Here is a 12,070-nt window from a genome sequence, read left to right as displayed (position 1 = left end):
TTACACAGAAAATACATACAAAGTTCTCCAAATTCAAGACATTCCCAGAACTTAATTCTCCTGCCTCCCACTGCTTGCCTTCTGCGCTGGTTTGTCTTGCCTCACTGGCTGGTCCTCCTTTCAGCAGGGTGATGATATTCCTATATCCGCTTACTTCTACTTCTACATTGTTAGTGCATTTAAAGGTCCAACAGAGATTTCTCTAATTCTGCATTCCACTTTACCTTGTGACTACTGGTTGTATCGCAACTCATTTTCCTTTGATTTCTGATGAAAATGTTGTACCTTCGAGACTTCAGCAACATGGGAGGACCATGTTTCTTTTGCTGAGCTGCTATGAGCAATTGCTAAAACGCTGTACTGCTTGGTCAATTAAACATCACTGTTGTAACATGAATTTCTGTAGCAGGGCAGATGCTATTTATTCAGGCAATATCTAACCTTGTCTTTTTTTAACCAGAAGAGAGAGCATAGATATTCCTGGCAATGCTGACTTTAGATACCAGGCTTCTAATCTTGAAAAAAAGCCTTTTAATTTTTCCCAACTTGCCTTCCTTCCTGACTGTTTGCAATCTCAGATGGGATCTGCTGTTTGTGGCTGACAGCCTGAAGAAATTTTATGTCTTACGTCACCTCAAGAAGGTTGCTCCTCTATTTTGGTCTTTGTTTTTTAAATATATTTAAAAAGCACAGTATAAGGGCATATGTATCCTGAAAGCAGCAGGAGAATGTTAAACGTATAGTAAAATTGAAAACATTATTTCTGCATCCTGCTGCCTTCTTTTTGAAATGAGTCTCCACTACGGAAAAGAAAGAGGTAAGCAGATCTGGAAGAAAACCTGTAAAAACTTTAAATCACATAAAAAATGCTTTAAGTAGCTAACTAAAAAGTGGTGCATGTACCTCTGCAACTGTTGTGCCCCAAACATTTCCTAAACCTAAGCTTTAAGTCTTAGAGAGAACTTTGAAGGCGCACAGCTCAGACTTTGTGTGAGTAAAGGTTAAACCAGTACATTTTCTATTATACCTACTCTTACAGACTCAGACTTTGGAAACAAAATGAATGAAATACATTAAACTGTTTTATAGTTCATGTAATGGCAGGCAATCCTCTTCCATAAAATCTACCTTGTCTTATTCCCACATTGGAAACTGGTAACTACTCAGAAACTTAGATCTAGTCCATGGAGCAGAGAAGTGCCTGTCTAGGAAAGGCCAGTAATGCCACTAATTTAATGGGATCACTGAGGTTACTAACCATGAGTCATCGGTGTTTCTGTTCAGGACTAAGACCTGTGTTTGCAGCACCCAATATGCTTTAATACTCTGTGCTCAATTTTGTAACTCAACAGCCAACCCTTACAGTGCAGCTTTAGAATAATTTCATTTTCTTACAATTGCAGAAATTTCCCAATACCTGTCTTAGGAACTCCATGTGTGGTCACAATAACGATGCAGAAAAATAGGATGTAATGTCATAGGATTTGATTTGATGGATTAGGTGATGCCCATACAAAGAGTAGAGGACTAACCTTATTTTCAAGCCAATGTTATGGCTCACACAACAATGACTGTAACAGAGAGATGCCTGGAGCTGGGAAAATTCAGCCAAAAGCTCTCATTTGCTTATTCAGAATGCTTTGAATAAAACAAATACATGATTCCTGGACTTTTGCAGCTTAAATTGATGAAGTTATTGATGTAGTCTTTATGATATTTTTTTCTGGGAGGGGAAGGGCAGATTATTGATAGCAATTTGCTTGAAGCCATAAATCAATTTTAGAGTGCCTCAGGCCAACCATAAAAAGTATTTTTCTTTGTTTAAAATATTTTTGGTAGAAACAATCTAGGTAACATTGGAGGAAGTGAGTCAGAAGTCATACTCACAAAGTCAAAACTGTATGGTCATTAGTCTGAATACAAGGTTTTACTAACATAACAGATGGAGCTTGGCCTTTGCTGTCTGGAGGGACATATGTAACCTTTATTTACACAATTTACGAAGGCAAAGTAAATGTTCAGTTCTTGAGTTCTGAAAATGACTTTTTCCAGTGGCACAATGCTGTATCAGTTCAGTCATCTGAGACAAATTAATGGTGGATGGTTTCAAAGCTATATACCAGCAGTTAGGTCATGAGTATAAAACTGTGGACAATATAAGCACACCTTCACTGGAGAAAGTGTCAAACAAACAAGTGAAATTTGCTGTTGTCACCCTGTTCCCTAGAGTGACTGTCCAGTGAAGAGGATGCCTGCTCTTGTGTCACCTGCAGCCATGTATCCTCTCTACAAACCATTCTGCATGCATGTTTTCATGATCATTACTTAGTGGCAAATAAAATCAGAATAGTCTTATAAAATGACTGGACTTACATTCCAACCGAAGATACCTTCATCCCCCCTTGGGAGCAGGGGAGAGAGTGGGTGGAGGCAGTCCTGCTTCTACATTTTTCCTTGCCTTACCAAAACATACTAGGAAGTCTCAGCTGTTTGCAGATGGGTTGTCTACAACGTAATTTATCTCCTCCCATGACAGTTCTCCAGCAGAAACAACATTGCAAATCAAATGTCTGACTACTTGTAAAGTGAATTCCACTGTTTTGATGCAGAAGGTAAGATTTTTCAAAATACTTCAATTCTGCTCCATTTGATTTAGCATTCATGGGGAATTTTGCCAGTATGGCTTTGTAAGCACCATTATGGCCTGCGAAATACTGGCAAAATCCTACCTAGAACATCAGTGGTTTTGTCTTCGTGCTGTGTGGTTGTTTTGTTTGAGTAGATCTCAGGATGACCCAAATCATCCAACTGATCAAAACAAGTGCAGCCAAGGGGACTCAGAACTGAAATCAAACCCTTAATCTGCATGTAGAAGCCACTTTTCTTCTCTGCAGTGGGCAACACCAAAATCCTTCACCTCCCTCCTCACCCTCAACCTTTGAAATCCGCCCCCGCCCCCTCCAACTTCTATGGATGATTAAAGATCCTCTCTCACTGAACTTTAGTCCTGAAGTGCCGTCAGGTGGTAACTAATTGTAGTGCAACTGCTGTTTTCCACACAGATTGTTTTCTGATTTTACTAGAAAAAATAAATTAGCCAGCAGTGAATTTTGACTGGGAAAAAGAAAAGGCTGAGTTAGTAACAACAGACATGCTTTACCTTTGGGTCATGTATTCCAGAAAGTTCTTCATAGATCTTCTCTCCTACCATGACAGCAGCTAGGTTGGCTGTGTATGTGGACAAACAAAACAGACAGAAAATAGCCCAGAGATTCATTAAAAACCTTCCAGTCCAGCACTTGGGGGGTTTGATGGCAGCTGTTCTTCCAAACAAGATTGCATAGCAGACGTTCAAGGCAGATGAGAAAGAGAAGACTTTGTTCCTATTCCTTCCTTTGGGGGTCATCCCAAAAGGACTTTTCCACTCATATAAGGTGAGGAATATAGCTGTGATATGAAGAGCAACAAATATCCCCAGCCACATAGTCCAGTGAAGTGGCCACATAAAGGCTCCAATAGGAGCTGCTGTGTCTCTGGTCCTCACTAAGATGCCCAAGCTGGTTGAAAAGAAAGGGCTGGTGAAATCAATCACTTGGCTGCGGGCAGTGTTAATGCTAAATGACGTCACTGCCATGTGAGCTGTGCCAGCAAGAAGGTCTCCCACCAGCCCTGTCCAGTGGCCGTTCTTCCAGGCTCCATATTTTCCATCACCAACAATGTACAAGTCAAAATCAAAATTCATATCCTCAGCTAGCTTCTCCAGCAGGTCAATGCAGTAGCCATAACAGCACTTCTTCAGCTCAATGGGAATGGTGTCATTCCCTCCTTGAAGAGTTTCAAACAGGCTATCCAGCACAGCTGAATCATTGGTCAGAGGATCCAGGCACAGCTGCCCTGCTGGGCAAAGACCTTCATCATCTACATCTCTTGTAAAGACGAATGGATGCTCAATGAGAGTTACCACTCTGAGGTGCAGCCGGGTGGGGTGTTGCATGTGATTTTTATGTCTCTGGGCCTGTTCTGGCCATATCCCATAGTCCATGATTATCTTTCCTTCTTGCCAGCTCCCCAGACGAGTCCACATTGGGTTCCCGACAGGGTCATGCTGCAGATTCCAGATGAAGAAGTTGTTTTCTGAGCTGACAATGGAGGAGCCTTTCACCTTAATGTGGCCACTGAGACCGTCAAAAGTTGTGTTGGCTAGAAACCTGTTGGAGGAAGAAAGCAGAGTAATCAGAAGCAGACAACTGAAGTCATCATGCTAAAGCATATGCAGACACCATGAATTTATATTTAAGAGAATAGATTACCGTTGTTGTTGAACACCTGGATCATTAATAGCTTTCTTATGGCATGATGAACAAGCCACTTAATTTATGACTAAAGTACTTGGGAATGTTCTCCTACATATCTTATCTAAACTACATGAAAACTCCTCAGGAAAGATATTCTTTTTACTTACTAGAAGAAACAAGTGAGAGGACCCAAATTTTTTCAGTTACCTTTGCTTCATAAATTAATGAAACGTAAGGTTAGTTCTAAGCTGAACTCACCAGGTCTGTAGTCAGTTTCCTAGATAAAAATATGTATGAAAATGGAAGAGTGGAAATTATGTATGAAATGTCCTTCCAAGAAAAATCCTATAATCGCAGTAAGATCTAGCTTACATCAGAGAGGCTACTGAAGTGCTGTCAACAGCTTTCAAGCACTCTGAAGTGAACAAATCCGGATTAAAAAATGCAAATTTGGCATTGGTATATCACTGTTAGCCACTTCAGAATGAAGAAAGGGACTCAGAAAGATGGTTGCCCTAGGACAGTCAGTTTTAATTCTTACCAAAAAAAAAGGAAGTTCCTTAAAATAAGTAATGTTCTTAAAAGTCCAATTTTGACATTGTAGCAGGTCTTATGAAGTGCACCAGTTTTGCACTGCACATTTTCCATTGAGATTTCTGGGATTTTAGTATTCTGATATTCACAATAAAGTTAAGTATTTCCTTTGTGTTGGGTGGCAATATTTGCTAGGAGTTGTCCTCCCTGTATGTTGAATTCAGCCTCTGGTAAGTCATTACAAAAGAGGCTAAAATGACATGGATAAAGGAGCAGGGAACTGAGCAGGAAATAAGTGTTGTGAGGAGAAAATCCTTTTTAGTGTAAACACCATGACCAGCTGAACTGCACTCTGTTAATAAGAAAGCTGCTATGTGTTTTTCAGGGGCTGTAGAGGGACCCTACTAAAACTGGGTAAGTCTTAGTATGGTAATTCCATTAAAAACAACTGAGCTGAATTGCTGCTAATATGGTGCCAGGTAAGTCAGGCACATATTTTTCAGTAAAAGGCATTCAGAAGACAGACTATTTAGCTGTCATAGTAGAATATAACAACTCACATTAGTTTTGGGAATTGGTTGAAAGCAAGTATTGAAAGAAGTATAAAGGCTATAGCTGTCATTCCAGCCTCAATAACCAAGGGATAAACTTTAAGTAGGGTTAATTGTTTATCAATAGTTAGAGCGGATAAAAAAATAACCTTAAATTGATTTGAAAAGGATAAATCCACAGCAAGTGTGTGTGCATGCACACTTCTGCCCCGTGTCTACCCTTTGTTTTGATGACTTTTGATGATTTTTGATGGAGTTTCAGCAGTTAAAACTCTGGACTGTGTATGTCTCAAGATCGTATCAGTTTTTGTCCTCAGCAAATGGTAAATTTACGAAACTAATTAATATAGTTTTGAGTGTGGTTGTGTGTGCGACAGTCTTTTCTGAGACAGCTTCAAAATTCTTCTTATGTAGTCTATTTTGAGTAGGTTGAGTATGGAGAAAGATGATACAGCCAATACTGTCAAAAGCAATTGATCTGTACATGTGTTAACATGGGCCTGAAAATTACACCTAAAAATTGACAGAGGTGTTTATAAATGGGACAAATGCATAAATGCGGTTCTCATTTTTAAAATCCTTTACCACTTAGTCTAGTGTTAATGATACCATAACTACATTAATCAGTGGTGTCTGCCACTGTTTGATTAGTCCTTTCCTCCTACCTTGTGTTTCATATTTGATGGTGTACTTGCATGTTTGTGTATGTAAACACTATCAGGATACAGTTTATAGCGGAAGGCAATCTTAAGCACTAAAGAAAGGTTTATGTGCCCATAAACTTATCTGTTTTTTCCTTCTCCTCAGTCTTTGTAAAAAATTGTGCAACTTTTTCCTTAAAGCCTTGCTGGGCTTATATGCTGAAGCCATTGCTATGACAATAACAGTAAAACCACTGCATGTGTAGATGGTTCTGTATGTAAAATTTTGAAAGATTTGTTTAAGTGTGGAAAATAGTGCTAGCAGTTCACAGAATGCCAAAATTGAGGGAGACAAGACCTCAGATGGAATAAGCTAGCAAAGTTCTGAGGAATTTGGCTGCACGTTGCTACTACAGCACAACTTGGATACCAGAATGCTGCAGACCAGGTGCTTTGGGAGTAGGTGAAGCTATGGAATAATGCATTAGATTTATCTTCTGCAGGTAGAATGGGAACAGTGCAATTTATGCACTGTGTTCGCTGATGTTCATTGTAGAAGTAAGTGTGCCCATGAGGGTGAATCGAGCCCTCTGTACCTGTCCTGTGGCTGAATTGTGTTAGAAGCAGTTACCTGAGAGACTTAGTAGCATTTAAATGTTTGACTTTGCTACCTTATCAAGTTAGTGGCTTACTTTTGCAGCTGATTTGCATGTTCTATATTTTTGGTAGTGACAGGCCATGAATCAAAATAAATGAGGGGAATCATGTGGGAGATGATACATTTTAACAACACTTTGTTTTATATGCAAGTGGCTATGGCTGCTAATCATTTGCATACGTTGTATGCAGCACTAGTGAAACTCATGCCAGGGATTTCACGTAAAAACTCCCTTACTCAACAACTTTAGGAAACAGATAAGAGGATCTGACTACATTATTTAAGCCAGCAATCTCTAGTGAATCTTTGGGAATTACAAGTGCTGTGTATTGCATACACACATTGGCAATATCTGAGCAATATCTTTTCAGTAGGGCTACTGACAGATTTGTATGGAAAGATGATGTGTACAAATTTCAGAACATGAAGGGCCAGATCCTCAAGTCTGGCAGATGAATGAATTTCCTTGATGCTATGTCAATATGTGTGAGCTGATGATCACACTGATAGGCTGTGATAGCTGTATCAGAGCTTTGCTAGAGTCGCTTCAGTTTGACCAATGAGTCCAAAGTGTGTCATTTGTTCATTTCAGCTTTGTTTGTTTTTCATGTCCTTTGTTGTAAGAACTGCTCATTAGAGCTTTAGCAGTACTACCATACTCCAGCAGTGATGACTTTGTAGTACCTTTAAGAATGATTTAATTAAACGATTTAATTTTCTTTCAGGCTTGATGGCTTGGTCATTCCAACCAACTAGAATGGGCAAGCAAATAGCAGGCTGCTGAGATTACCCAAGAAGCAGAGTTAAAGCTGTAAGACTAATTAAAGCTGTAAGACAAGATGAGGCTTTGAAATTTTAATGCCTTGTTCCATCAACAAGGATGCTCCCATGAGCAGGCAGGAATAGATCAGGGAATCGATCTCATTGTAAAAGGAATGAAGGATGGAGACTTACAACAGTATAATCTTCAGGGGGTTGTACATCTATAGCTATATCTATAGCCATAGCCATACAGATAAAAGCATGCTTTGCCATGGACCAGATCTTGGTCTTGTTCACAATCATTATTCTGCTCCTGGGTGGCATTTAAATATCTGCACAGCCAATGTATAATGTATGAGTGTAGTGTTGGCAATGAAAGCTCAGGTGTCAGCTGTGCCAGCTAGTGGGAATGCTGTTTTAACTACACACTGCAGTTAAGGGAGGCAAAGGTCTGTGCCACTGTGCCTTCTCCATCCCCACCCACCACAGCTCCAAGGCTACGTATCAAAACAGATAGGTTAATTGAGACAGAAAAACACCCACATTAGTAAACACTTCATTAAGCACCAGATAAAAGTTTCATCTTTGGAGGCTCACCACTTGCCTAAAAGCACTCGTGCAATGGACAAGGTTGGTCACAGTTAAGCCACTCATCGGTGCTTCATGTCTGAGAAATTATTGGTACCACTCAGAGTTAATAGTTATGCTGCTAACTCAAATAAATCAGTACTGGCCATCAGGTATCTATCTCACTTATACACTACAAAAACAACTGCAGTGAGTCAGGGGAAGGGTTTATCTAACCTTTTATTTTGTCTTTAATAAGGTCCACAAGCAGATGCCTAGGGAAAAAAAGGCATATGATCCTTTTTTCGATTCCACAATACCTTTACTGACATGAAGGGACAAGAAATTTCATAGATGTGAAATTGCATATAGTGTCCCAAAATATAACAAAAGCTACAGCAGTCACCGTGAGAGAGCTAATACTTTTCTGTAGGAAGCAATGATGAAGAAATATTTTGCAGGAATACTTTTAAGAGCTTTAATTTTGCTTTCATTTTTCTTTGTCCCTTCCTTAACCCTCAAAAAGTCCGTTCGTAAAACTACTGTCTTCAAATATTTGTTACTTTAAGATGCCTCTTGCTGAGTTTTACTCTTCAGGGACTCAGATATGATCTAGTTAAAATACCCAGAACAATGAGACAAAATTAGTATCACAAGTAGGTGGGGATATTGCAAGCCAGTGCAGTATTTATTCCCAAGCCTTATTTCACTCTTTGGAAACAGTGGGGTTTTTGACCCCTAAGTTATGGGCAAGTGCTGACTAAAGAACTGTTAGGGTCTCAAATGGTTATGCTTTGAGCAGTTCTGTTACCAAATTGTTGTGAAGACACATCTCAGATATAATTTCAAAAAAGGTTGCAAACATATAAAAAGCTTCAAGAACTTTTATCCTAACTCCATCCAAGAAAATCCCCAGGTGGAAAACCAGGTGTAATGGGGGGAAAACATGCAACAGTCACTGGATGTAAACTAGCTGATGAATTAACACACTTAGCAAAGACCTTTTTGTTTGCTTCCAGAAAGAACCATACAATTTTTCCTCTCATATGTTAAAACCCAGAATATTTCTAGACGTGAATCCCCCAATGGTTTTGGCAATTACTTCAGTATAGTGATGTGCAGTGGCCTACAGGAATAGTTTTAGCAGAAGCTGAAAGAGGAGCCTCCCATACCAAGCCATAGAGACAGCACTTTGTAGTTTTGAGTACTCTCACCACCAGCAGTGGCCTCTGAGGTGGTCAAGGTGCATCTTTTTTGTTTCTTTCCCATGGAAGCATACTAGTAAGGGCTACACCTCTGCTTTTATACTCTGATTGCTTTGGTAGTGCAAATATTCTTACCGTGTTTTGTATTCCCTCAGGTATCTCAAAACCTCAGAGAATTTGACACTAGCCCTGACTTTTCCCTTACATGCATAAGCATACATACAAGATACTTTCAGAGCATAGTCAGTAACCTAGCCTATGTTTACTATGTGATCTCTACTTCTGTGGAACAATGTCTTCTACAACTGGCTTAATCTCCCTCTGTGGCTAAGTTTAAGTTCCATTATTTGCCCAGAAGTAATAAAGCAGGAGGAAATACTGAAACAAGTATGTGTATTATGGAGGGTTAACAGCATGATAGCTAAGTCACTGAAAATGATGGGGAGGGGAAGGAAAATGATTTTTCTTGTATACCACAAATATTAGCTAAAAAAAAAAAAAGGAAAAACTCACTTTGACAAATACTGCCCTGAAGTGATATTTCTTTCATCTGTGTCCATGCAATTCATTGTACTTGGAATAAGAGCTAGTTCAGGTTGAATCATGGTGGCTGCTGCTACAGCTCTTGCTACCAGCTCCATTGCATCCTGTACGTAATGCTCAAAGACTGACTGTGTTGTCTTGCCATGAGCGATGAGACCGAGTGGCAAACCTTCTGTCCTCAGTTCTTCCACGTTCTGTGAATCCCCAATAATCCAGTGAAGTTCTGGAGGCATCACACCAAACTGGGTGGTTATTTCAAAAATCCTCCGTGTTTTTTCCATGTCGCATCCAAACATCACCATGGTAGACGTTGTGTCTTTGATGCTCTCCAGGTACAACTGTAAGTAGTTCAGAAGGTCACTGGTTGAAGTGAGGTTTGCTGTGATGTTTATAATGGATCCCAGGTGGAACTTGGAGCTCTGTTGCGTGAGGAAGAGAAAATCTGTGATGTTCCACTCCTCCTGGCATAGCATCAGGCTGAAATTATACCAGTTGTTCATTGCAAGGATTGAGAAAGTGACATCAGCATCAGAACTCAGTGAGTTTTCTAAACTCATCTGCAGGTGAAGGGGATTCTGTAGTTAAAAATATGAAAGACAACTGATCAGAATATGCTGGAACCAAAATTAATGAGTTTGCTTAATTTTTATTCACGCATTTAGTTCAAAGTAATCACCTGTCAACCAAGAGAACTGTGTGAGAACAGGGAAACTTATACCCACCCAACTTAAATGGACTGTGATTCATGAGCTTCCTCGTCTAGAGCTTGAGTCAACTTCAGTAGTCACTAATGAGTGTTTCCAAGAATTTGTATTTCTTTCAATCCATTTTTACTTTTGGATTTCTTGGCATTCTCAAGAAAAAATTTCCCTGCTCTCCTAACAGGGGTATGCGAAGGTATGCCCTTACTGTTCAGGTTCAACGCTGGTATTAATGTTCAAATTCAATGGATGCTGACAAGTTCTTTGGTAAATAGTGAGAAAAATAAAGAAGAGCCATCAGTTCTTTTTATTCTCTCTTTTCTTTTGGTAGTTGGGGGCCTTTTTTACACAGACACGAGTAACCTAATTAAACAGATAGCAGTCTACAATCAATGCACATCATCTACTGCCAATAAAACACAAGAAGATTGATTCTTTGGTAGAGGACAAGTTACTGAATGCACAAGAAGGTAAGATATGCAGACTGTGATATCTGAGCTGGAAAATACTTGATAAATAAGCATTCCATACTCATTTTTTCCACGTCATTGATGATATAATAGAACTTAACCCATTATGTTTCCCAACACCATTGCCCTTGGCTTTATCTTTTCCAGAAAAGGCAGAAGGATGTGGGTAATTAATCTGTTCTCTTAAGGTAAATATTTCTTCCTTTCTTATGCTTTGATCCATAAATACTTTTCCCTTACTCTTATTCTTCCACCTTCCCTGGTCCCCAAAGTGAAGTTAAATTTTATCTAGATTTAGTAAGGAAGAAAAAAATTAAAGAATCCAAGCAATTTCTGGCATTTTGCTACAAAATAATTCTCTGCTCTACCAAAATGTTTCGATTGGGCCTTCAGCTAGCACATTATACACTGTTCCAACTTTTGGTTTCAGCTCAGAATTTGACAGTCTTCAGTGTACCTTTGCTAAAAAAGTTATTTTACTTTACACGGGCATTTGATTCCGGCCATAAGACTGTTCAAAAATGTCAATGATGATGCCTGTTTCAGTGCATCTTTTGGTTTGTGAGATCTTTGTTATGACTTTATGTCAACATTTGTCTGTATTCATGCCCCTTCAAATTATATCTTATCCTACACAGGTACCTGAATTTTATCTTTCTATTCATGAAGTTACTAAACACTTAAGGTCTGTTCTTCATTCTCTTACATTTTCAGTAGTTAACATGTATTATATATAAGAGTGATCAAACCTTTATTGTGTTTAAAGTTGGTATAAAATGGTGTCATTTTCATTTTAATAGTATTTTACTGTTCATTGTAGGCTTCAGTTTGTATGGATCTTAGAAATGTCATTCTGAATTTGGAATAATATGATAATTGCTCAATTTACAGTAGTTTTACTAAAATAAAACCCTGTGCTCTCCAACACAGATGTAACGGGTGGAATGAGAAAAAAAACCCTTAAGAGCAAAACACCATTTATAAGCAGCAAGATTTCATTGTGTTAACTTGAAGTTACATTAACTCATCATCCGTTTTCCAGAGCAGATCATTTAAATTCATAGCTTGATAAAGAGAATGCTGTAATTGAAGATGCTCTCAGCTCTTTTTGTTAATTCTTGGTTTTGGTACCTGTGGCCTTTT

General features: G+C 39.0%; 1 protein-coding gene across 2 annotated transcripts in view; it reads right to left on the bottom strand.

The window, feature by feature from the left end:
• GRIN3A (glutamate ionotropic receptor NMDA type subunit 3A) overlaps nucleotides 1-12,070 on the bottom strand; it is an 80,985-nt gene that overhangs the window by 34,513 nt on the left and 34,402 nt on the right. For both annotated transcript variants that reach the window (XM_052775836.1, XM_052775835.1), the window contains exons 2-3: nucleotides 9,727-10,331; nucleotides 3,161-4,208 (exon numbers count right to left, since the gene is read on the bottom strand). In XM_052775836.1, coding sequence (XP_052631796.1) covers nucleotides 3,161-4,208; nucleotides 9,727-10,331 — 1,653 coding nt within the window. The remainder of the gene's footprint in view (nucleotides 1-3,160; nucleotides 4,209-9,726; nucleotides 10,332-12,070) is intronic.

This window comes from Harpia harpyja, chromosome Z, assembly GCF_026419915.1.
Source record: "Harpia harpyja isolate bHarHar1 chromosome Z, bHarHar1 primary haplotype, whole genome shotgun sequence".
Taxonomy (NCBI): Eukaryota; Metazoa; Chordata; class Aves; order Accipitriformes; family Accipitridae; genus Harpia; species Harpia harpyja.
This window is presented reverse-complemented; position numbering and strand designations above follow the sequence as displayed.